Raw genomic sequence first — 27,819 nt, 5'->3', positions numbered from 1 at the left:
CAGGTCCCTTCCGACCCTAGAAACTATGAAACTATATAAGCTAAGACCACCCAGGAGGAGGGAGACATTTTGAGGAACATGTGATTAGGCAGAGATGGGGATCTCTCTGGGAACTCTCTGACACACCATGAACTGCCTGCCTCCAGAGGAAATCTCAACCAGCCTCTGGATGATACTTGTGAGTAAGCTACTTGAAACCAATCTAGAAATATAGCTTGCTGTAAAGTAGATGCATGTTCAAAGGCTACCTAGCCACACTGTTTGCTTTAAGGTTATTCTGTGATACATCGCTGTCCTGTACCCTTCCCCAAGTCTACCCTCTGTAACCAATAACCCCCCTCCCCAACAAAGCATGGTGGTCTGGCTGGGAGAGAGACGTGCCTTCGTGTCCTCTTGGTCCGGCTGACTAAAGGAAGCTACATTTTGTGCTTCAGGCTAAAGAAAGCACCCCAGGTTTTCACAGTGGGTCAAGCATCTTCAAGGTCTACAACGCCTGTGTACCCCAAGAGGCACAGGGTCTGGAAACAGTCCACATCCCTGGGTGATAGCAGCGGTGACCCCAGGCTTGTGGGTGTGCTCCAGGAAGGGGGTCAGCCAGATGTAAGGCACCCCTGGGGAGGCACTTGGAGCTTGGTAGGTGGTTGGGCACAGTGAGGTGTGTGGCTCAGTCCAAGAGCCCACCACAGTGATTCTTTCACATCACTCAACATTGGTGAGACTGCAGCTGGAGTACTGTATCCAGTTCTGGGTGCCGCACTTCAACAAGGACATGGAAAAGCTTGAGAGAGTCCAGAGAAGAGCCACCCATATGATCAGAGACTTGCAAGGCAAGCCATACAAGGAAAAGCTGAGGGACTTGGGTCTCTCCAGCCTAAAAAAGAGAAGGTTGAGAGGGGACTTGGTAGCAGCTTACTGCTACATCAGGGGAATACATCAAGGGCTTGGCAAACAACTGTTCACCAAGGCACCTTTGAGGAAAACCAGGAGTAATGGCCACAAATTCCTGGAAGACGTTTCAGGCTCCACATTAGAAAAAACTTCTTCACAGTTAAGGTTTCCAAACTGTGGAATAAACTCCCTCCAGAGGTGATAGGATCACCTACTATGGAAATCTTCAAGAGGAGACTGGACAGTCACCTTGCTGGGGTCTCCTGATCCCAGTTGTCTTTCCTGCCTAGTGCGGGGGGGCTGGACCTGATGATCTTGTGAGGTCTCTTCCAGCCACTTACAATCTAAGAATCTATCAATCTATAAATGAAAATTCATTTGAAAAAATTAGAATGATAACCTCCACTCTTTTTTTTGTTTTATTCTTTTTCATATTTTGCTATTCCCCTCCTTTCTCTGTACTCCCCATAGAAAAAAAAGTAAAAAGTAAGAGAAAGCATGGTTTTCCTTGCCACCTTTAAAAAATAGCTATGGTAAATATTTATATATGAGAACACAGAAATTTCATTTTTCAGCACAAAGGGTTTTGTTAAAAATGTAAACAGCTCAATTAATAATTCTGTTTTAAGATGCCAAGTCATTTATTTCATGTCATCATTTCACAACACAATTTTCCCAAGTAAACAATTTAAAACATGTTCAAAGAGGAATGACAGGAGGATTAACATTGCACTACATGTATGAAAGCTTATGTCTCAAAGGAATAAGCTTTACTTCACTGTTACTTTAGTCTGAATTCAACTTTACTGTATAAGCTTTCCAGACACTTAACAGTTTTATTTAAAAAGGATATCACAGTGTGTGGTGGTTCCTAAAATACATTCTTCTAAGCAAAGCACTAAACACATACAGCTCCAGAGCAAAGTATACTTGTAACGTGTTCCCTGCCTTAATATACCTTAGAGAAAACAAAAACCCTCCTCTAAAAAAACCAGCACCTCTATCATGTGGTACAATTCAGCCTGCTCTGCTTGGCTAGGGACAGATATTCAAAAAGCCCAAGCCTAAATTAATTCAATCTTTGCAGGTTAGTCTAACCTGCTTAGATTGAACCAGTTTACAACTGCACAGACATTCCCTCTCAACTAAGGAAATACAGGCACATGCCTGCAGTGACTCAGGCTAGAAACTGGGTGCAGGGGGCCCATTAGAGCAGCCCTCTCTTCCCTTCCACAATGCTGAGCTAAGGGGGTGGGGGACATGTCCAGGCCCTGTCAGGACCTCTGATTAGGAACAGGTTTAAACCCGCACCCTAGACATCACACTCGCAGGCTTTTCCCCGCTTGCTGTTCAAGGGATGGGACTGTTGCCAGACCCCAACCCATGGCTAACAGTCTTGAAGCAAAGGAGGGGTGTGCAGTGCATGCATCTGTTGATGATACTAAGCTTTTCAATCTCCTTCTCGCTGCTTCTTCATACTGTCTGCAGAAAATCTGACAGGTGAAGGAGCCAGCTGGGAGCTGATAACACAATGTTTATCAGCCTATCAAGAAAATAAAAGCCTCTCTCATTAGTTCAACCTCTTCTTAAACAGCTTTTTCTAAGGAAGGAATGGAGGGACATTACCAGTTGACCTGCTGATTAGCTCCAAAAAGCCCTAAGCAGACACTGGTCTGTCTGCCTGTCCCAGTGAAATCAGAGGCGCACACACCTCTCAGCATTAGCTAGCATACCACATGCCATGGATCCATAGGGCAGGGTTCCATGCTGTGGGAGATGGGAGGAGAGAATCCCTGCTTGACCAGCAAGTGGTTGGGTAGGGGAAAGCCAGACAAACCCTGCTATGCCTGCAGCCTCTGCCAGAGCTCTGACTAGGCAGCAGAGGGGCGGTGGACCGACACTCATCTCTGGAGCAGACAGCCCAGCCCAGGGCTGCAGTGCAAAGTATCTGGGATGCTGGGGAAGACTGGTTTAATTTAAACTAGGAAGGGGTCTGGGACAGACATTGCATAAACTGGTTTGACCCAAGTCAATTAAGTACATTCAACCAGGTTTATCTTAAACCAGTTTCAGCCATTTTCAAACTGGTTTATGTGCACTTAACATGTGCTCTGTTAGAAGTTTAAACCAGTTTCTGATCACTTAAACTGATTTATGTGTAATGTCTGTCCATAGCCCTTTTCTCTCTTTATCTTTCAAAAAGGGAAGGGTTGTGGGCTCCCAGAAGCCATCTGAAACCCAACCAGGAAGGGATACATCTGATGACTATCCTCCCTAAATAGTCAGAAGCAATTAAGGAAAGAAGGATGGCTTTCTCCTTATGATTCATTACCAGGCTGTTTCCACAGATGAGTTAATATTTAAGTTATAGCCCAGCTGAGCTACATCTCTTGCAGTGTAAATCTGCAGTAGTCTCAAGCAAACAAAATGAGTGACTGGGGTAACGCACATTTAATATGAGCACTTGAATAATTTGATTTTACTTTGGAACTAATTACAGCTAAATCAGAGCTGGAATAGAATTATGGAAGCAATAAGATCTTTTATCTCCTTGACCACAGAGATCTCTGTGGAAAGAAGAGCTATTATGATTCAATTTGGGATTACACTTTGAATATAAAGCTATCTTTTTACAACTATAATTCCTGTGATAGCCATTGATCCCATTTTCTATACACTTGTTCTTAAGGACAGTCTAGTATGGCTATAGCTGCTAACAGTTTGTCTAGGACAGCAGCAAAAGGAAGAACTTGGTAAAATATCATGTGGGTTTCTCCTTTCCAAAGGAAACAAAGAACTGGCTCTAGAAAGAGGAAGCAGGTGGTACAGAAAAGACCTAGTACAGCCCAAGTCTAACTTGAAAAAAGGCATCAGTGCAAGAGAACTTTCTATATCATACTAGAGCTTTCAGATTTACTTCTCTAGGGACCATGCTCCTAAGCAGTTCAGTGTTATGATCTCTCCAGGACCATCTCTCCCAGCCACTCTGGCTAAGGACAGACACATAAACCAGTTAAAACCTGTAACAGAGCAGAGGTTCAGTGCACATAAACCAGTTTCAAAATGGCTGAAAGTGGTTCAAGATAAACCTGGTTGAATATAATATCAGACTTAACTGATTTGTGTCAAACAGGTTTATGCAATGTCTGTCCCAGACCCCTTGCTGGTTTAAGTTAAACTAGACTCCCCCAGCATCCCGGCATACTCTCAGGGCTGGGCAGGGCTCTCTACTCCACAGCAAAGCTGGCCATTCCCCTCTGCTTCCTGGCTGCAGCTCAGCAGAAACTGCAGGCATCTGCCTGGCTTCTCCCTGCTCCCCACCTCCCCTCACCACTCCCTGCTAAGCAGGGATTTCCCAGTTGCCTCTGCCTCTGCCTTACCTCTCAGCATTAGCTAGCATACCCCATGCTGGCTACTGTCTGTGCTGTGGCAGACAGGACAAAGGCAGAATCAACATGTAGCTGGTAATATCCCTCGGTTGTTTTCTTAATAGTGTGATAAACACTGTGTTATCAATTCCCTGCCGGGCTGGTCTGAAGGGGGGGAACCCCACCTTAATCAGAGTTTCCTGCCGGGGCCTGGCCATGCCCCACTCAGCTCAGCAGTGTAGAAGGCAAGGGAGTGCTGCTCTAGTGCCCACCAGTTTCTAGCCTGAGCCACTGCAGGCATGTGTCTGCATTTCTGTACAGTTACAAACTGATGCAGCCTAGTCAGGTTAGACTAACCTGCAAAGATTGAATGAATTCAGGCTCAGGCTCTTTGAGTGTCTGTCCCTAGCCTCTGAAGTACCCTCAAATTCTCCTTCCACACGGACACTTTTAGCAACTTCTGCTGCTCCAGCGCTCCTGCCATTAAAAAGCTATGTTGATTGAGATCAATTTTGACATAAAGTTTGAGGGAGAATTCAGGAATGGAAGCATTTTGCTCTCTGTTAGCCTCTTTGGCTAGGGACAGAAGTGTCAAAATTGCCAAAACTGGTTTAAGATAAACCTGGTTGAATGTAGTATCAGACTTAACTAATTTGAGTAAACTGGTTTATGGAACTTCTGTCTCAGACCCCTTCCTTGTTTAAGTTAAGTCAGAGTCCTCCAGCATCCCAGCTTGCTCTGCAGCCCTGGACTGAGCTCTGCTGTCCACTCCAGAGAGCAGGGCTGGCCCCACCCCTCTGCTCTCTAGGCACAGTAGCGGGGGCAGGGTGGCCAGATGCCAGCCCAGAATGGCCCCCAGAGGTGAAGGGGGCAGGGAGGCAATTTATTCTCCCTACCCTCTCCTCACCCCTCAAGACCGCAGCCAGGCCCACAGCCTGGTGGGGGTGCAGAAGCTCCTGTCAGTTCCCTGCCCCCTTCACCACTGCAGGGGTGGGGGCGTGGCCAGATGCTCACCCGACATAGCCACCTGAGGTGAGGGGGGCAGGGAGAGGGTTTATTTCCCCCTCCATCCCCTCTCCCACTGGGGGACCACAGCCCGGGCTTACCAGCCCTGACTACTGCTTCCACTGCTTGCCCCCAGCCAGACAGACCCCAGCTGGTGCTCCCCAGAGGGAGAGTGGAGGGAGGGGGGAATAAAACCCCTCTCTACCCCCTTTGCCTCAGAGGGCCATGTCAGCTGGCACCTGACTGCACCCTGCATAGGCTGTGGCAGCTCTGCCTGCCTCACTCCCATCTGCAGAAGAGCCCCCCCACCGGAAATAGGCCTGAGCTACCTGGGACACCACGACAGGGGCTGCTGCCCCTGTCAGAGTCCTTCCCCCTCACTGCTCCAGCAGTAGGGGCTTTGACATGGCTAGATGCTGGTCAGCATGGTCCCTTGGCAAAGGGGCAGGGAGGAAGTTTATTCTCCCCTCCCTCCCCTCTCCCCTGGGATCCCAGCTGGGGTCTGCCTGGACAGGGGTGAGCAGCAGAAGCGGCAGCCAGGGCTGGCAGACCTTGGCTGTGGACCCCCGGTGGGACAGGGGACTAAGAGGGGAATAAATCCCCTCCCTGGCCTCTTCACCACAGAAGGCCATGCTGGACTGGCATCCGGCCAGGAGCTGGTGTCTGGCCATGCTCCCTCTTTCCCCCCACCACCCAAAAGCCTGGAAAGGGCTGCTTCCCCTCTCCCCCTCCATGCATACCCCAGGCTAGGGTCCCTGTAGGCCAGGGTGGGGGTTTAAACACTTCCCCAATCATACGCAGGCCTGCCAGGGCCTGGCCATGCCCCCACTCCCATCCTAGGTTCCCTCCAGCCCCACCACTGCAGAAGGAAAGGGAGGGCTCGCTCTAGCACCCTCTGGCTTCTGGCCAGAGCCACTGCAGGCACATGGCTGTATTTTCAAAATCAAAAGTGAATGTCTATTCACTTGCAAATCAGTTCAATCTATGCAGGCTAAATTTACCTGCAAAGATTGAATCAATTCATGCTTGGGGTTTTTGAATGGCTGTACTTAGCCTTCACCTTTGTGTTGAAAATATGCATCTGTGATTCCTGCCTACATTCCAATGAATTTTGTTTGCAACTGAACAGTTTTCATGGGATATTCAGATTTTGACTAACTAATATTCACTGAGAGAAAGAAGTCAGAGAATTCCTCACCATTTCCATCCTGTAGGATGGAACTCCCAGGATAACAAGGTCTGAATATCATGAGTCAGGATACAGGGTATTTTAAAGCCCTGGCCCAGAACCAGGAGTCACAGAAATGACTGATGACACTACACAAGCATTTGAAAAAACAAACTTGACTTACTATGTTAAGATGATTAAAGATGAGGCTTGACACCACGATGATGTAAAAAACAAACAAACCAAAAAAAACCCCATAAACAAAAGACTTTCTAGTTTACACTGACAATTTTCTAGTTACAAAATAGTCTAGAATGTAACTGTTTCTTGACAAGAACGAGCATAGTAAAGGATTAAAAGTGAAAACTAATGAGCACCATTCCTACAGATAAATTAAATAAGAACACCAGACACGTTTTTCCCTGAAGGAAATACAAATTACTCATACAGTTTGAGACTTGATTAATTACTTCCTTAGCCTGGTATTGGTTGTGGTTATGTGCTCCTGAGTGGAAATAACTGCAGCCCCCTCTGTGCAATATTTTAACTAAACAATATCATTTTAAAAGAAAATGAACTTTCTTTCATGTCTTTGCCCATAAAAGTCCAGACAGAAGAAAGCAGCAAAATGGGGCTAACTTGCCAAGTAAACAAACTTGTCTAACACTTTAAAGATTAAATGAAGGACCTTTTACCATCAAATGTAAAGGGTACTTGAGTGTGGGATAGATAGCCTAGTTGTAGCATGACATGTAGCTGTCTGGAGTGCATGTGGTATTTAAATGTCTTCAGACTGAGAAGTAGAAGTTTTCTAAACATGAGAGGATTGCAGCTCTGCAACAGCCTTCTAACAGGAATAGGATGGGAAGGAAATCTAACTAATTTTGCAGGGAGCTTGACAGAAGTGACTGTATGAAATGGGTTCCTATGATAGCAGCAGGTACATCTGATGTGTTAAGAAGTTCCTTCACTTTCTCTGACAGGCTGCTCCTAAAACAACAGGTGAGGCCAGCACTTTAAGGATCTGCCACACCAGACATGTTCTGTCATTGCTGAGTATCTGTCACCAAAATATATCTTCTGTGACATAGGAAGTAGGTCATATCAGCACACAAAATACATGTTCTTTTGATGAGACCTGTGTTGCTTCTGCAAGCCCTAAAGATTAACTAGCCATGGCAGCCCCCCTGCCACCCAGACCCAAACTGTATGGGGGTCCCTGTGGTAGGGGGGCTCCCTTCTCCAACACTTCCCCTTGAACCCAAGCCTCCTGACAATGGTAGCCAGAAGCTGCAGCACGGAGCAGCCAGCCAGGCTTTTTGCCACATTGGGAATTGTGGCCAGAGGGAAAAGGAGCTCCACTACTGCACAGACTAAGCCCACTTCCTCCCCCACTCACCCAACTCCAGCCAGCAAGCTATGGGGGGGTGGCTCTTGAGGCAGAGCAGGCTCTGTTTCTCTCGCCTTCTCCACCCCACTCAGTCATGCAGGGAGGAGACAAAACCTTTTCTGTCACTTCTCTGTGACATGCTGGGTGCTTGTCTACTTGGTCAAGGCTACCAGGCTACCCAGTGAGAAGCCCCTGGGATGCTCATGATGGTTGTGGTACAGACATTTGATAAAACACTCTAAAGTAAAGTGCTTTAGTCTAATATCACATCCCTCAAGGGTTAACTTAGAGCTGGATTTACCACTTCTGAACTGCTTTAAGTGCCATGTTCTATTATGGCTTTAAAGTATTTTCTGCACTCTTCACATTTGTTAAGTATAATGTCTGTACTGAGCCTGAGGTGCCACCCTGCCCTTCCTTTACTTGAAAGCAGAGATGAGTGTGAAGTCAAAAGCTGCAATATTTCTATTCAATAAAATAAACTGAAGATGAAGGAGACAAAATAAGATATAATTTCCTGGGTATCATCTGGGAAAGAGGCTTTTTGGCACTGTGTGCATCTTACAGATCTATTAGTACCAATCTATCAGTTAAAGAAATGGATATATCAGTAACCAAGTCACTAAGGAAGGCCAAGTCTATACATTTTTGTACCAGAATAACCAAGGCAGCTTGGGTATATATATATTTTAATTAATACGTTTTTACCAGTACAACACCTAGTTGGGCTTATTTACATCAGTATAAATGTGTACAGTTTTTTCCCTTTCTGCTTGGTACTTAGCTACATGGGTATGAAACATATTTATACCAATATAACTGCAGTCATGCAAGAAGGTCAAACTGCTTAAGTACACCTATACTTTGCCAGATAGGTGTGCATCCAACAAGGGATTTCAAAAAGAACCATATAAATCCAGAAACATAATATGACCTTATGAGTTTTAAGGTAAACTGCAACGTCAGAAACCTACCCTACATGATTAGCAATACAAAATAGGTTAGCAAGAATTCACAAGAAACTGCCATCACAGGCTAAACAAGAAAGAACTGTATCTAAAACACCAGTGTACATCCCAGTCCTAGCCACTTTCAAAAAGCCTAATCATATTTGTATTTTTTGGGTTGTATTTAAAACTCAAAAACAGGGAAGAGTCAAAAAGGTCAATCTCCAGCATATAATGATGCCTTTATACCTACATATCAATGCTTGCACTGTATAAAATTAAATCCTACATTAACACCCATGCCTCATAACATTATTAGTAGCACATCTTAATAATACTACATCTTGACCATTATTATAGTCCTAATGCTATTTCTTGTCATTTATAGCATCTATGTATATAGTGACAGCCTGTGGTACTTGTTTTCTTTCCCACATCATGATCTTGCTTTAAATATATTATGTGGTAAGGGAACTGGTGGGTAGACTCAACAGCAGTAATATCAAAATACACTGCAATAACACAAACAAAACCATTTTTTGATATTGTTTCCAAACTGGAGTATAATATCTCTTCACTCCATAACTTTTTGTACTGCCTGCTAAGACACATCATGGTATGGTTTTATTGTATGTACACCAGTGGCCACTATTCTTTTGTGATTCAACCATCAAATGACCTAGCATGTTTTTAAGGGAATATTTTAAAACAAGATTCATCAGTGGATTAACTAGAACCCAGGGGCATCTATACACATGCTCTGGGGTATAGAGGGGGCAATTTAATTAGAGCGATTCCAAGAGCCACTCTAATTGAAGTGCCCGCAGCATCACATGTATTCAGTGTCCTGCGCTTCAAAAGGGTGGTGGGGGTACTTGAACTAAAGCTCGTTTGATGAGCTTTAGTTCAAGCACCCCACCACCACTCTGAAGCACAGGGATGCTGATTAGACATGACACGGAGGCTGCTGGAGCGCACTAATTAACACACTCTAGCAGACTTGGTTAATCAAGTTGACTCTGACGTGCTAATTAGCACATGTTGGAGCAGACATCTGGCACATGTATAGGTACCACAGGTGAGATCAGACAGCTTCAGGTCAGTAATTGTCATACCAGTTACTACACCATATTTGGGATACGGACTTTTCCACAAGGCAAATAAAGGAAGTATGTCACAAAATCAGTTGCGTACATGCTACCTTATACTTGAAAAAAAAAAAAAAAAAAGAACTAGTATCATCATTATTTTTACCTTTAGGTGTTGGAATTGGTCTGTCATGTCCATCCACTTGACCTAAAGGGTCATTTGAATCTGGGATCTCCATTTCACCTAGGTGGAAAATAAATAATTAGTATTTTAAATAATGCAGATTCTTGAATAGAATTAATGTTGCATTTTAATTCACTTCAGGCTAAATTCTGGTCCACTGAAGTTAAAAGCAAAATTCTCAACAACTTCAAAGGCAACAGGATTTAGAATTGATTTGTTGTATATCTATGTACGTCTATGGAGAGCATTGTGCGTGACACAATGGCAACATTAAAAAGTGCATTCCATTTCTAGCCAAACAAAGAATAATAACATTCAAAAACTCTCTAAAAGTTGCATTTAACATATCAGGCTAAAGGATACAAATTTAGGGAAACCAGAATTTCAGAGAAAAACCAAGATACTTGCTGCAGGTAAATGGTTTTGACTTTGCTCTGGCAGGTAGTAAAAGGACATAAATGTTGGGGTTCTGGTGAAATGAAAGGGCAGAAGAAAAGGGTTCTCAATATTCCCTGTCTCCCTCTCCTCTCCCTTTCAGAACAAAACCCCAAGACTTCATAGAGGGCACAGAGGGGAAATACATACAACCTCCTGAATCCTCCTCGACTCGTTCCAATTGCTCAGCCTCTAAGATATGTCTTCTATCTTTTAACTGTGTACATTAAGTGCAAGCAAATTGCTGCTAAGGCACACCACTTGCAGCACAGTTCAGAATCAGAATAATTCTCTGACTGGATGCAACTCCCAACTGTCTGTGCAGGCAAGGGAGCAGATTCATGGGTCGTGTCTGCACCACAGTAAAAAGGCTTTCTCTTTGTTGTTTTACCTGAGATAATCAAAGCGTAATAGTTTTCCTGCAGTAAAATCCTAGTGGAGATGAGTCACTTCTAGTTTTTACCACATGGCAGCTGGGCTTCACCTGGGTATTATGTGGTAAAAACGATAGGTGCCTAGTTTCCAGCAGGTGTGCAGTGTGGGACACCTAACATATATCACTTATACCACTGTGAAAAATACAATGGCATTGGAGGGGAAAACAGAGTAAGACAAGTGACTTTTTTGTAGACATCGAGTCATACATGCAAAACCCAACCTGCTCAGTGATGTGTGACTCGTATAGATGATCAAAGCCCACTGCAATTTACAGAAGAACAGGATAAAATGTTAGTTATGCCCAATTTTTAGGGACACACAATCACTCTATGCTCACACTCCTCTACATAATTTCTGGGGCTTATGATTTACATCCCTTCTGTGTTTTATTATTGTATGTTCAATTTTTTTTCCTACTTTTCAGATTCTTCTAGCAGTTTAGTAGGATTCTTAACAAGAACAAACATGAAAAACCTAGAAAGAAATAGGCACAGCAGTCTCTACTCCCTACTCCCAGGACCCACCTCCCTAGCTGTTTTTGGGTTTGTTTGGGTTTGTTTTTTTTATTTTTAGTTTCTCAAATCAGCATAGAAAGAGACAAAAGCATCTGCTGATTTTAAAATGTTTTAATAATAGTTTTGTGTAATTCTTCTTTGTGCTTTGTACGTTTACGTCTGGCAAAAACACTTATCCCCAGATGTGCCTTATCAGAGGATAATTACAAACCACAGACAGTATCTACAAGTAAAGTCTCCATGACTAAGCAATGTTAAAATTGAAAATCCTCTGTGTATACTGTAAAGTATAAGTCCAAAACAGATCTGCCATTTTAACTGTTGCTTTAATGAAAGAGACATTTATCTTTTAAATACTTTAATCTTTAAGATTCCTCTTTTAAACCATCTTTGTTATAAACTCTTAATTTTAACCCCAAAGTTTCTGAACTAAGATTGAAGCAACACAGAGCCATGCTTAACATGAAATATTGCAAAGATTTTATGCTGTACATGAGTCTGGATTACAGCTATGAATAAATATTTGCTCACAGCTCTCTTACCTAGATATTAAGCCATACAAATAACAGAATCATAGATTCAAAGTACTGATACTGCTCAGAAAAAGAGCATCCACACACACTGGTTCTTCCAGTTCTTCATAACTTTTTATTTCTACATTTAATACATCCTTTTCTAGCTATGACTGGAAACATAAAGCTGAGACAAAGTGGGTACCTGCTGTCTCCACCCCTTCAGTCCTCTGTTTACAATGGCAGTGGAGCCATTTGCCAGTTCCCCTGTAATCACTACATCAAGTTTACACTTTGATAGTTGCTCTCAAGACACTACAGAACTACCCCTGGTACAGCTCAGGACCTGTCTGTAAAATGGCATCCTTTCTTCCTTCTACTCTGTCAACATCCTAAGGCTCCTACAGATGTGTGGGGAACCTGCTCCGATGCATGGGAAATCGAGCACGTCAGAACAGACTCAATCGAACCTCCCAGAGCACAGAAATTGACGCGCTCGGCAGCCTTTCGCATCACATGTATCAGCATCTCCGGGTATCCCCACGCTGAAAAAAGGGTGGCAGGGCGTCTTGAAATAAAACGTATTCGATGCGCTTTAGTTCAAAGTGCCCCGCCACCATTTTTTCAACAGGGGGATGCATGGGGACACTGATACATGTGAGGTGTGGGCACTTTTAATTAGTGTGGCTCACTAATTAAACCACCTGGCACTGCATCTGGAGCACATGTAAAAATGCCCCTAGATGGGATGTCCCATTTGCCTTTCCTTCCCCATCTCTCTAGTTTTCCCCATTACTTCCCAAGCATTCTTCACTGTCATTTACACCTGGATTGAACAATTTGGTCAACTAGAATTATAAACTCTCCATTGCACTTTACATGGTAAATTCTCTTGTCCAAACAAAGCCTTCATTGGTGCCTTGCAGCGTGTACAGCATATTTTCTACTAAGTGAACAAATGGCAACACCAAATAAGAAAAGTAGCAATAATATTGTGGCTGTGGCAGTAGTGGCGCAATAACCTCATTGTGGCCATCTTCCTTAATGTTTGAGAACCTGGTAAATGACAGTATTCTCGATTTTAAACACTTGGTGGACCAAGTTGTCCCTCACATTGCATACAGAATTTGAAACACTATGCATTAATGGACCTGCTTCAAACATTCCTGCTTTTCAACTGGGAAAAGAACATGCAAAAAGTACCACAGTGCCTCATATCTTAATTGGTGGTGATATAGATACAAACCCACAGGATTTTTTCGGAGTTTTTACTGGTAGGTAAGTCCTACTTGCATATTAATACATTAATTTCAAATATGATAAGAAAAGAACATGAGATTTCAAACGTTTAAATGCTTTTTCATGTGTTTTATAGCCCTCACATTGTTGCTCAACTATGGAAGAAAGACTTAAATTCTTCCACTAGCAAGGAACAGGCTTGAAAGTAAGCAAACAGCATTACAGGAAATGAACAAACAAAAACTAACCAAAGTGGATGATAAAAATCAGTGTATGCAAACAGCTATTACTGGATACCTTACTTGGAGAGAAATGCTTATGGCTGAATCCTAGCTGTGATACTGTCAAGTCACACTGCTTAAAAGTTAGCAGACCAACATGCTGGTATGTAAATACACAGTTAACTGATGTCATACAAACCACCCTAGCTACTGTGTAGCACTTTGCATCCAGCATGTTAATAGTCTCCTTTGAAAATGTTGACTAGACCAAGAAGGATGATTTAAAGGTTCAGGCCAAAAAAACAGATCCTCAAGAAATCAAGAATGGAGGAAAGAGTCTGATATATGGCATATTTTTGATTTTAATGCTTTATCTGGAAGACAGCACCACTAGTTACAATCTCTCTTTCTGGACTGGTTAAAGAATGTAGAGATGGAGACAGTCACCTGTGGAGGTGTGTAAAAACGAATTCCTGACCTTTTGGTGCTAAGCAATTAAAAATGTACTGATAAAATTTGAAACAGGAATGAGTTTCATTATTGTGTTCTAGAAGTTTGGTTAATAGTGAGCAGCATATGTATTGGTTGCATGGATAAGAAATTTCTTAGCTCCATAACAATTTGTATACTATATTCGGATTGTGTAGTTTATAAAAAATGATATTTGCTTTTTACTTCTATAAATTAAAATAAAAGGAAGCAGATTGTTAGGACAACACCCTCTGTTTCTGAGAATGTACAATACTTTGCAAGGATAGACCTAGCACTATAGATTTTAAGAAAAACATCAATGTAAAAAATCACACCTGCTGCTCAATTTGGCTATAACTCTCTACCTTCTGAACTGAGCCTAGCATTCCTTCTTTTGTTAATTTTATTCCTACCAAAATGCACTTTTAAGGTAAAACATAAAAAACAGTGTGTAAATGGGTATAACTTGAGGGGTTATACAATTTAGAAATTCCTACAGATTACTTTTTATGGAGAAGCGCATAAGTAAACATGAATTTAATTATCAGCCAGACATAAAAATACCAAACACACAAACACCCCCCCACATACACACATTCAAAAATAAAAAATAAAAGCATAAGCCATATCACATGCACAGTGCTTGAATATAATTTGTTTACCATTAAAGAATAATATTTCCAAAATGCAGTTGTTCGTGCTTTGTATTTGAATTCTATCCAATTCCCCACTTGTAAATACATGCTAATTCTGGCACTGAAATTGTTTTCTTGATTTAAACCATAATACATAACCTTTGCCTCTCACTACGTTAACCTTTGACTTGGGTTCTAACTTTCCTTCAATAATATAAAATTCCCAAATGAACAAACTCTTCAGTTTAATACCCTCTAATATTCTGTTCTTTTCTTCGTAAAACTTTGTTGACCTTCTGTCAATTACTAACCTCTAGAGCTCCCCAAACAAAGGGCCCACTGTAGGCTTTGATTCAGCTGCCAATCTGATTACTTTGGCTGTGAGAGGCAGACTACTTAGGTTGCTGAATCAGGGCCTTTCATTGAAATTCCTCTTTTCCAACATCTGCAGCCCCTGGCAACCAATTGCAGAGTGGGCTTGGCAAACTTGCAAGGGGTGTTGAACAGTTTACAAAAGATGCAGTTAGTAGCATATGATCAGTACACCCCTTTCATAGTTATGGCAGATTAAGAGCTCCACCTTCCCCTTGCTTACTGTTGTCATTTCAAATAAAAATAGCTAAAAAGGAAGGGGATGTCTATGCTTTTTGTTTCAGTTGCTCCACTCGTAAGACTAATCCATTTTAATCATGGACATTTGCTGGTTTGGTGTCACCATAATTCTTAGAACACATGCAATATGCAATTCTTAGAACACACACAAACATGCACGCAACCTAATAAACCAGCTATGTCAATGTAAAATTATTGTTGCTTCATCAGGGAGAAAAAATCCTTTAAAGTCAGCTGAAACTGAGTTCATAGCAATAGGGAGCTTTCACCATAAATGTATTTGAACTAGAGTCAGCCTTTTTATGTCTGCTGTATCATGACATCAGCAAGAGCTAACTGTCAAGTTAACATAATATAGGAATGTTGAAGCTAAAAGCAATGCCAAGCTAACATGTAACTAAACCTTCAGAAAGTTGGCAGAGCATACACCTAAACAAGAAGTCATTTTACCAGGGACAGGGTTCAATTATATTTTAAGAACAAATCTCCCTCACTATTCCTAAACAGCCCTCTTGGAAGTTTGAACTTTGTTTCCTTTAACACAAATCTTCCTCCCACCACATTTTCTTCTGTTTCTTATAATGGCTGGACTGAAAATACATTATTTCACTAAATCAATAAGAAAAGGAAGGAAGGAAGGCAGGCAGACAGACTTTTGAACCTTGATTAAGGGAAAAAGGAGTAGCAGTACAACAAAGGATGGTCCACACAGGAGCCTAACCTGCTAAGATCCCTGCTGGGATCCTGGGAAGGGGCGAGCAGTATCACACTTCGAGGACCAAGTGGCCATCTTCAATGTGGCAGAGCACCCCCTGAATGGCCCAACATGCCCAAAAGGCAAGTACTGTCCATTGGAGGACTCCATGGTTGAATTCCAGCAACAGATGCACCCAGACCAAGAACTAAAAGAGTCACAAGACATCATCAGAGATGGCCCTAGCAAGCCAGTTCCTGTGGCTCTTGAGGATGGTCATCTTGGCCTGGCCAAGCAGAAAGTTGGCCAGGCAAATGACACCCCCCTCAGCCACCCAGTAGGGAAAGAAAAGCAAATAGGTAGCCTCCGACAGATCCAAGTCCAATGCCTCAAATAAAGCACCAAGGGCAGCTGGGGGCACCCAGGGAAGGCATGGAATGGAAGAGTGCCAGTGGCCAGTATCCCATGCAGCAATCACCACTGGAGGTCACCCATCCTCTTGGCAATGGGCAGCTTACAAAGCATGCACCATGCAGAGCAGGCTGGTGTGAGTGCTGGTGCTACTAGGCACCACTGTCACGTCACATCAAGAGAAGTGGCAAGGATGCGGGTGTGGTGGACATGAACCACCCATGTGTACAGGGCCTTCCGGGAAACGCATTAAAGTGAACCCTGGACTTGCTATCAGGAGGCATGGGAAGAACCAGTAAAGTGCTGGGCCCACTGCCCAGGTCACTTTCCATAGCAGGGAGCTATGCATGAAGCTCCTGAGGTGAAGGGATAAGGGGAGCATAGCTCAGTGTGGGGCTGGGGATGGGGCTTGGAGCCCTGTGTTGAGAAGGGGTTTGGAGCCCTGGATGGAAGGAGAGCCCAACGTTAGGGCACAGGGACTGCAAGCTCCAGTGGGGAGTGACAGTCCCATGTGAGACTCTGGAGCACAGGTCCCGGTGTGAGGCACTGGAGGAATATGGATGCCATCTGTGAGGCATGGGACATGGTATAAGGAAGGTCAGAGCCATGTATATGGGCTTTTGGCACCTGGGCAAGTAAATGGGCAGCCTCCCACCTTATTGACATCTTCCAATTGTTATCATCAAGCCGTGGCAGACAAGGTAGGTGGGTGGTTTGCCCTGAAGTGGGTGGGCCTACCCAATAGTTGCCAGAGATGTTTGATGGCCAGACACCCAGAGTAGATGATGAGGATTCTGGAGAAAAGGGGCATCTCATGTTAGACGCTGCGGGAGAAGATGTCTCCGAAGGGGCAGAGGCACTGGTGAGTGTCTTGAAAAAGGAGTGTGGGGGCCCTTAGGGCTGTTGGTGGTGGGGCAAGAATTAGCTATGAATTCCTTAAACAATTGCTAACTAGAGTTTATCCTTTAAAATCCCTATGCAGCTTGATGAAGCCTTTCTAATGACACCAGAAAGACAACACATCAGCAGACCTATAACCCCTGTATTGGAAAAGAGAAACTGTTTTGTGACAAACAGAGGCCTGGTGCTTCAGAAGAAGAAGAAGGTGCCAGAGCACCTTCAGAAAACAACTAGGAATTGAACAAATGGCCCTGTCTTGCGGCAGGGATGTAAAAGCCTCATGAAATCTCTTATACGTGTTTTGTTGTTATGGCATACTGAAATATTGCTTGAGAAGACTTTAAGAAGGCTGCATGGGCTGTCTCCTAACTGCATCAAGACAAGGAATTCAAGAGTGTGTGGACTGGACACAAACCTGAGGATATAAAGCCAGACAATTTGAGAACTTTGTACTTAGCTGTGTATGGAAAGCATTCTAAATGCTGTTATTACGTTAGGGTACTCTATGTTTTGTCTACGCCTCACTGAGAAACATTGAGCTCAGGGCATGGAGATTATAAACCATATTCATTTGGCTGAAGACCCAAATGCTGCTTTACATGGAGTTATTCACAAGCAGCATAAATTGATTTCCTCAGCACTACCTACATAGAAATGCTGCTGCCTCTCTGAGCAATTTGTTTTAAATTTTGAGTGAAACGGGGATCAACACGGGGAATGCAACTGCACTCTACCTGGAGCTGCCCTGACCCACACTCCACACTGACCCTTGGAAAAAGAATTATTCTTTTCCTCTAAAAAAACCTAATCCCACTTCCGAAGTGAAACAAAAAGAACCCCACCTTACAAAAAGCTTACAATAAAGGTTTGCCCTACATCTTACCTTTTTACTCATTCTCTAGGCTCCTCTTCATCAGGGATCCCTGACAAAAAAACCTAAATTCTCTGCTAAAACTCCCCAAATCCATGATTAAAATTAAAGCCCCCCCATAGCCCCCCTGGTGCCCCTCACTCCCCACCCACAGCCTCGCTGGTGCCCCTTGTCCTTCACCTACAAGCCCTGCTCCCCCAGCCCTGCTGGACGGGACCCCCAGCTGCCAGGGCTATGGACCCAGGTCTGCAGCCCCCTGCCCCCATTCCTCCTTTTGTGGGCTCAGGTGGGCTGGCTCCCCACCACCGCACACACTCCCGGGGGAGCTCCAGAGGCCCCAGGGGAGAGAAGCAGGGTGGCAGCCTGAGTCTGCACCTGCCCTGGGTACATATCTGGTGGGTGCAGGTCCTCCTTGCCTCCTGGAAGTGCATGTGGCAGCAGGGAGCTGGCCCTCCCCCTCCCCCGGACGAACCACCCATGGCCCTGTCCTGCTCCCAGCTGAGGCCCTGTAGCCATGCATTGTGGCCCCAGGCCCCACCCAGCTGGGCAGCAGCCTCAGCCCTGCCCAGCTCCGCTCCCCCCCACTTATCTGATGGAGCTGCTCTGCAGGCTGCTTGGGGCCACATGCATGTCCATTCACATGGCGCCCCCGTCTCTCCAGCTTCCTCCTGCTCCTTCCCAGCTCCCTGCAGGCTGGAACTCTGCCAACCTGCAGGGAGCTCACTGCAAAATGGCAAAATCTGTGTGTTTCTCTTGTAAAATGAGAAATCTGTGTTTGCCTCTGGTAAAATGTAAAACCTGCAGTTTACTCCATTTTTCCACGGGAAACAGAAAAACTGGATCCCTGATCTTCATGTGCAATGTTAAAATGCACAATGTTAAGAGCAGAATCAAACCAGACTTATACAGTCTTCTACTTCTACAGTCTTCCACAGAGATCCACAGAGTTCAGCAAATCCTCTGATTCATTCAGATGCCCCATACCATTAATGCATGTTTGGTACCACACAGAAGTGTTTCCCACTCATCTGTCAATCTTTTGCCTTCCATTTCCACATAGCTCTCATTTTTTGAGTTAAGTTGTCAAATGCCATAGATTCTTCTGTCTTGAAATCATATTTGCAGCTTCAAACATGAAGAGTCAAATGGCGTATAAACTTGAGTAAGACACAGATGTAATAAATATTTATTCATATTTCCTTTAGAATGGAAGCTTCATTAAGAACTATTATAGTACTGTGGTAACAATGCTACAGTTATGGTTGAGAAGACCATTTCATTTTGGGACCCTGTTTTGTATAAAAAACTCAGTTTATGGGTTGGAAATTCTTGTGGTTATTTCAGTCAAAAAGATCTTTTAAAAAAAATTAGGGAATAACTGAACTTAACTGGTTTGTCACATTCAGAGAGAGGAAGATGATCTAGACAGTGTAATGGCTTGAGTGTTAGCCTGGGTCATGGAAGAAAAACGCTTAACTCTCCACTTCACTACAGACTTTCTTGTGAAGCCCTAGGAACACCAGTTAGGGCCAGACTGTAAAGGAGGGTTTTCAAAAATATGTTGATACCTAACTCCTATTGACTTCAAAATCTCTCTTAAGAGTGGTCTCATCCATATCATGTAGATATGACATGCTTCTTTTAACCTCTTAGTCACAAACATGGGTAAATAAAGATTTAAATTGAGCCTATATTCCACTTATAAGACTGAGCAACACATATTCCATAAAAAGTACTCAAGAACAAACTGGGTGAGACAAAAGGCAAGTAATCTAGAGTCGTTAGTTTAGCAAAGGACAAGAGTTAATGTGAAAACTCACTAGCTGGAGCAAGAGGCAGCATTAGGTGTCCATAAACTTTGTTTACTAAAAAGTCATATTTTGACAAACTAAACAGGGACACTAAATTGTCTACACCTACAGTGGAAAGGTACAATGTGAATGTGGTTTGTGTGGATATGATGTAGACCAACAAAACTGTTTCAAGTATCTAATAATTCAGAATAAAATTCTACAGTTCTTTTTGGCATAAACCCTTGAGTCATTTAAGTCACAAAGACACTTAAGTGTAATTTCTGATTTTGGAACTTATAAAATCCAATATACATTAGGTATACTGGTTGAGTAGAGAAAAATTTCTTATGTAGAAACTATATATTAAAGAGCTCTGAAAAAGTAAGAACTACTAAGTCAATATATTTAAGAACATATAAATACCTTAAAATATCAACAAAATGAGAAAGGGAACTTGTTTTAGCTTGCATAGCAAAAAACAGTAGTTAAGTATTATACCAAAAGAGGGGAAGGGGAAAAACACTTTTTGGAAGTGTGGACACATTCCAAAACTCTTCCCCACCTCAGCTGTAAAATCATAGCTTAACACACCCAATAAGATCACCAAGCACACCTGCTGCTGCTCAAAGAACACCAAGTAACATGATAATTATCCAAGACATTATTACATGATTGATTATTTTACTGCTTCTGGCTGTGAAAACAAAACAGTCTTAAGGAAAGGTCTGAAAATAATCATGATTTACGAGTATATTGTTAGAGTATAACACTCCAACAATTAGCAGAAAGAATAATAGTCATAGTGCTCTTTTTCTGAAAATAATTTAAAATCCAAAATTACTAGTCTTATTGACAGCCTTGAGCTGAAATATTTAGGGTCCTGATTCAGAATATCATCCTTTTTGAGGTGGCATGTTTAAATATGTGCTTAGTTTTAAGTACATGTTCAAGTATTTCTGTGCATCAGGGCTTAAACAATAATATTAATCCTCAACCTTCTAGGAAGGATCTAAAAATGGAATACAATACAAAATAAAATAAATAAGGCAAGTATTATTTATCTTGACAATTATTATGTTATGGCTGATTATTATAGATTGCAGAGCTATAGTAAATCTTAAATCCTTCCTGAGATTAATTAATTAGCATTATATAACCATATTTTAAAAATAAAAAATAAACCCCAGAAGAAAAACTTGTAGCTTTTATTGCTAGTCAGTTTACTGTCCTGAAAACAGTAAGTGAAAAGTATTACACAGAATCTTTCATTGAGCAATCTCAGTATTTTTAAAAGGTGGGTAATCTTTAACATTTGTATCTTATAGACAGAAAAGTTGAAACAGATAAAAATTAACAATAAAATTCTCAAGTCTGAATGTCTAAAACTCCAATGTTAATTTAGATCCCTAAATAAAATACTTGCTTTTCAGAGGTTCAGTCACCCAAACTTCCAAATATGCCAATCATAGTACTGTATCTATTCTCAAATAATAGCTGTTTAGTTGATGCTTAGAATTCTTTCCCTGAAATAAGCTGATGTCACAATGTTAGAAGAGTTCCAGACAGATAGAAAGTCAGATGTGTGGCCATCCAGTGCGCTGCCTGGTTTGTCTTTGCTAGATTGTATTACATTGTAACTTCACAGAAGCATGTTGTTAACACAGTGGGACATTGGCTGTTCTGTTTAAGTAAGTCAGCTACTTATGAATCAGTCTTCAACTCATGGCCAGCTAACATGGGCTAGGGACAGACATTACACATAAACTGGTTTAAGTGATCAGAATAAAGTGGCTTAAACCTGTAACAGAACAGATGTTCAGTCCACATAAATCAGGTTCAAAATGGCTGAAACCAGTTTGAGATAAACCCAGTTGAATGTAGTATCAGACTTAACTGATTTGACTCAAACCAGTTTATGCAATGTCTGTCCCACCCCCCTTGCTGATTTAAGATACACCAGACACCCCCAGCATCCTGGCATGCTTTCTGGGCTGGGTGGAGCTCTCTGCTCCACAGCAGGGCTGGCCTCTCCCCGCTGCTCCCTGGCTGCAGCTCTGGCACACACTGCAAGCTGCTTGACCCCTCCCCTCACCACTCCCTGCTAAGCAGGAATTCCCCCCTCCCTCCTGCTTTGCTAAGGAGATGTCTGTGTATTAGCTAGCAGACCACATGCTGGCTACGGTCCATGCTGAATCAACAGGTACAATCAACAGGCAGAATCAACAGGTAGCTGGTAATCTCTCTCTGTTGTTTTCTTAATGGGGTGATAAATACTGTTATCAATTCCCTGCTGGGCTAATCAGAGCATCCTGCTGGGGTCTGGCCATGCCCCCCTCAGCTCAGTACTGTGGAAGGGACAAGAGGGCTGCGCTAGCACCCCCCAGCTTCTGGCCTGAGCCACTGCAGACATGTGCTTGCGTGTCTGGTGTGTCTGTGCAGTTAGAAACTGGTTCAGCCTAGCCAGGTTAGACTAACCTGCAAAGATTGAATCAATTCAGGCTCAGGATTTTTGAATGTCTGTCCCTAGCCATGATGCTAAACGGAACCATCTCACTCTTGCAGAATGTAAAGTTATTTGTTTAATGCCACTAACTATCATGATCTTGTCTCAGCAAGACTGAATTTTCTGATGAAAGCAACCCATTAAATACAACAGACTTTTTGTTTTGTTTTTTAAATATGCCAAAAGGTGATCACTTCTATTTTTTCTTACCAGTTAGAATTCTACAGAGATGAATATACAGCTCGCCCAGGAGAATGAAACAAGGCCTGCATTGGTCTGAAGCTGACCAAAGGCTGGTAATGACTACAACTCATTATCATGGGGTTGATTTCATGATCTGTGTAAAATTGTTGATTTCATTGCAGTTCCAACTGCATACGCACTCCTCACAAAAACTGAAGTCCCATTACAAACGATACAGACAAGGTTCTTTGAGTAAATGTGATATCTTTTATTAGACCAACTAAATATTTGGAAAAATTGTTTTTTCAAAGCTTTCGGGTACAAACACCCTAAAGCTGAAAAGGGGTGTTTGTACCAAAAGCTTGCAAAGAACAATTTTTCCAACTATTTAGTTGGTCTAATAAACGATATGACATTTACCAAAAGAGCCTGGACTGCCTATGACCTTAGACCTTCATGGCTACAACCAACACCCTTGATTACAAATGATGTTAACTAGAATCCGTTTTGATAATTTCAGCACAGCCTAGGCCAAAAGCAGTATCAGCAAAGAAATCAATGGATGAGGCACATTCGTAAGGAAGCCTGCAGCACTAGTGCATGGAGAATGGCATAGTCTCCACTGTATCAATCTGCAACCTTCATAAGCAGTCAAAATTTCTTTCCCCCTTTTCTCTTACCCTTTGGATAAGAAAACCAACCAACCAAACAAAAAACCTGTGAAAACAAAACCAAAACCCCTTAACCTGAGTATGGAGTAAGGCAAGGGTTTATAACCTTTTTAAAGTAGGGTACCCCTTCTGGCAGGTACCCTTTCCAGATGCGGAGTGGGAGGAGGGGTGATGATGGCTATCTAGAGAGTGGGTGAGAGAGAGGGTGCTGACAGATGGACAGATGCAAAGCTGGCGGTACAAGGAGCTCGCATGCAGCTGCTACCGCCATCCATAAAATCCATGTCACCGCTGGGCACCGCCTTCCTGTGCCCAAGTACCCCAGCTTCTCTGCACCACTGGCTTCACATCCAGTTGGCTGGGGATCCAGAGGGCAGGGAGAGGGGGGTGTTGCTGATGGCTGGCCAGATGTGAAGCCGGCAGCACAGAGAAGCAGAGGTACCTGGGAAGCAGCAGCATGGGGAGTGGGGCCACCACCACCATCCATCACTCCATACCACTGCTGGGTACCGCTTTCCTGTGCCCAAGTATCCCCGCTTCCCCATGCCACTGGCTTTGCATGTGGCTGGCTGTCAGCACCCCCTTCACCTGGCACACGGAGGCAGCACTGAGTGTATAGATGACAATGGGGATGGCAAGTGTGTGCAAACACTGCACCATTGGGGGAGGAGGTGCAGATGGCCAGCCACATGCAAAGCTGGTGCCGTCAAGCAGGGATACTTGGGTGCAGGAAAGCAGTGCCCAGTGGCAGCACAGTGATGGATGGCGGCGGCGGCCTGACCCCCCCACTTCTGAGGTACCCCTGTTTCTCCACACTGCTGGCTTCACATCTGGCTGGCTGTCAGCAACCCTCCCCACCCTGCTCCCTGGCTGGCTGGACACGGAGAAGCGGGGCTACTTGGGCACAGGGAAGCCGCGTGCAGCGGCAGCACGGAGTGATGGATGGTGGTAGTGGCCCTACCACCCGTGCCGCTGCTTCCTGAGTACCCCCACTTCTCCATACCACTGCCACATACCCCCCCCTGGGGCCTTCCCAAGTACCTCCAGGGGAATGCATACCCCCAGTTGACAACCCCTGGAGTAAGGCATCTGAAACCCCAGATAGGGTGGACAGATGATAGGGCTGAATTTTCTTCTTTAAAAAATGAAATTTTATACAACTTATTTAAAAGAAACAGTAAAAAGTTTGAATGGGGTTTTTTATTGTTTCTCTATCATACTGGTAACAATTACATTCAGTTTTGAACAAGTATCCTAAAGAAACATACTAATCTCTGTGTACACAGACACACATTTGGACATCAGACCTAGAGGTATTGCATCAGAAATACAAGGAGAAACTTGCTAGGATAGTCTCTGTTCAAGGATGGTCAGTACTACATTTTATGTTTACCAGTTGCTAATGCTTCTGGAGAGAATGCCACGCAACAATACCCTTCCCAACATCCAATTCCCCCTTTGGTACCCCTATTTTTGGGGGGCTATAGGGATGAACTGATCTAAACAAAACCCAGTCCTACCCACTTTCAGTTTGGAGCATAGGATCATGTGCTGCTGAACTGATTGGTCCTTTTGATTAAGATGGTGTGTATACAGAGAACTGGTAAAGACTGTTTCTCCTACAAGAAATTCCCATTCCCACTCTTAATACAGCTCAGTGAAAGCAGCAGGAAACATTCATAGCTCAGCAGCCTAAATGGACTTCTCAGATGCTGGCAGTTATTCTACAGCTGGACCAATTAAAATATAAAAAGAGAACGCTTTTCTATAAGAGACAAAACATTCAAGATTCCCCCCACCCCCCCCAAAACAAGTAACAAACACCAAGGAGAGGAACTGAACAGTGGGAGTGCTTCCAGCTGCAAACACATGCAGCTTTCAGTGGGTGGACAGCATGCAGCCAAAAGGAAAACATGGTCACAGCCCCACAAACAGTGGTCAACATGCTCATTTTCTAATGACATAATGTCAGATAGAAATGCAGAGGAAAGACATAGTTTCCACTGTTAGCATTTGTGGATGTGTGTGCAGGCATGCACTTATGAGAGGTTGTTTGAAACAGATGGCATTTGAGGCTGAACCATTATGTTTTCCCTATATCAGGCAAGATTTCCAGAATTCTTCTTATTAACCAGGCTAAAGATGGTAATTTCAAGAAGATCAATCATCATAATTTTATTATGACTTAGTTTTAATATTATCATTTAAGGAAAATGAACACACTGTTGTGTTAAGAAACTGACAAATTAACTGGCTTTCCAGAAAGTGACATTATGATTATAAAAAAGCATCTTCTTATTTGACAGCACTGTTCTCTATATTTGTATCTGATTAATTTACTGACGAAAACAAATTTTCTTACTTTTCTTTTTTTTACTTCCATTATAACTGCAAGCTAAAACAACATAGAGATAGTAATGGGTCTTTTCTGCCTCTGTACCGTGAAAATAATTTGATAAAGTTTCTGATTATAGAATGCCTACAGCTGATGGGGCCTAAGCCAGAAACAAAACAGCTTAACTTTTAGATTCCAAGGTGGCATTGTAGGATTAACAATTAGAAAAAGCATATTTTTCTTTTATACTGAGGAAATTAAATCTGGATGTCATTCAGGTACAAAAATGGAACACCATCTTGATGCTTTTACAGTAATTTTCAAAGTTGTACCATGCTTTGAATAAAGGTCACTTAACTTCAACAAATTCACAACCCTCTCCACCGATGCTTATGTTATGCCCTACTAATGTTTGGTCATGGAAGATTAATTAATTTCACTCTTAAATTCTAAAGTGCACAAGAGAGACAACAAGTGCAACCAACTGCCAGGTGCCTCGGACATTACTCCTACACAATTTTTGAGTCTTGATACAGATTCACTTGCATTTGGCATTTAGATGAATTTTTATTTAAAAAACTCTCAGAAGCAAAATATTCTCCACAGTGAGAATTCAAAATCAGCACAAATAAGCATTTTATTTTAATACCTTTTATTGCATTTCTACATTTAAAAATATGCACCACGGGTACTAAACAGTCCCCCAGATATACATGCATACATTCTAAATGTAATTTTTGTATGTGATACATCTACTTGCAACCACTGTTTACCTAATCAGAATGGACAGCTGTGGTTTTCATTATCCTTAAGCAAATATTTGCACAGGTATTACTTACTTGTGTTATACATTACCATAAGCTTTTTCAAGCAAAAGCCAGACCATGCCAATCCAAACTCTCTCACATATGACCCTTTTGTAACAAGTATGGGCAACTGCCAAAGAAATTGTTCCAAGTCTGCAAGCAATTGACTTCCTTCATGTTAGTTATGGTAACTTTTAAAACTGCATTAACTCTAAGATATAGAAACAGGGTATAGATTCTTGGTCCTGAAATACAGGAAAGCAGGCTGGAACCAGTAGCATTTCTTTACACAAAGCCATAAAGCAAACAGTGATAATAGGTTATGTGGCTTTAGGCAGTTGTCTACAAGGCTAATACCTTTTGGTGCTAATTAGGCTTCATGTGGCATTGTCTTACTCTGTATACTTTGTATTTTAGAAGCAGAATACCTAAGGATATACCGTGCAATGGAAATCACGAAAGTTAAAAGAAGCTTGGAGATTAAGTTTCAACAGCAAGCACTATCAGTTACTATAAATCACTTAGATTTGTGTCCAGCTGAGTCATTTTATTAGCCAAACACTTCAAATCCCTTCTAAGAAAAGTGATGTCAAGAATATTGATTAATGTATGGCTCACTGTGCGGCCAATGAAATACATCACATCCTTTCTGCTTTTTCTATGTTGGGAGGCCACACACTGTTCTGTGACACTGGCAGTTGGTCCTGGTTTGTGTATCATATAGTCATTTTCTCTGTGCTTCTGAATCATCTTGGATCCAGTGGTTGAACTGGGCCATTTAACTGATTGTGCTACCCTACCACACAGTGAATAAGGAGCATCCGAGCTTGCACGTTATCAGTAAACAGGCTAATAGAGAGAAACATGATGCATCGAAGTCAGAACACACAGTTCTGACCCTTTGGTTAAGGACAATGAGGAAGAAGGTCACAGCAGCAGAACCAGGTCCAGACAAATGGTGGAGGACACAGAGGCTCAGGTACGGATGGGAAGCTGACTGAGCTGCAAAGGGAGGCTTCTTCTGACTATCAGAAACATTTGCTGCACATTTCACCCACATTCAGGGGATGACCTAATCAGCAACCTAGTGACTGATGGGAAGCTGGGTGACAGCGACCACGAGCTGATCACCTTCATCATCTGCCGTAAAGCTGGCAAGTCAGTCAGCAACACAGAAGTCCTTGACTTCAGAAAAGCCGACTTTGACAAGCTCAGGAACCTTGTCAGTCAGGCCTTAAAGGAGCAGGACCCCAGGGAGAGGGGAGTTCAAGAAGAGTGGTTGCCCCTCAAGGAAGTAATCCTCAGTGCACAAGCTAAGTCTATTCCATCTTGAAGGAAAGGCAGCAAGAGGGCACAGCAGCCCCCCTGGCTCTCCAGGGACCTAGCAGACCTCCTAAGGCTAAAAAGAAAAGCCTACAAAGGATGGAGGATGGGATTCATCTCCAAGGAGGATTATTCTGCACTGGTCCGGTCCTGCAGGGAACAAACCAGGAAAGCCAAGGCTGCAACTGAACTCCAACTAGCTTTGAGCATCAA

At 42.9% G+C, this 27,819-nt stretch overlaps 1 protein-coding gene across 1 annotated transcript in view; it reads right to left on the bottom strand.

Annotated features, from left to right (window-relative positions):
• The window catches only part of ROR2 (receptor tyrosine kinase like orphan receptor 2), a 371,576-nt gene that overhangs the window by 76,268 nt on the left and 267,489 nt on the right, over window positions 1-27,819 (bottom strand). Inside the window, exon 2 of the mRNA XM_019517294.1 lies at window positions 10,021-10,098. Coding sequence (XP_019372839.1) covers window positions 10,021-10,098 — 78 coding nt within the window. The remainder of the gene's footprint in view (window positions 1-10,020; window positions 10,099-27,819) is intronic.

Source organism: Gavialis gangeticus, unplaced genomic scaffold, assembly GCF_001723915.1.
Source record: "Gavialis gangeticus isolate Ggan-Ray unplaced genomic scaffold, GavGan_comp1, whole genome shotgun sequence".
In the NCBI taxonomy this organism is placed as follows: Eukaryota; Metazoa; Chordata; order Crocodylia; family Gavialidae; genus Gavialis; species Gavialis gangeticus.
The sequence above is the reverse complement of the archived record's forward strand: the minus strand, read 5'-3'. Positions and strand labels throughout refer to the sequence as shown.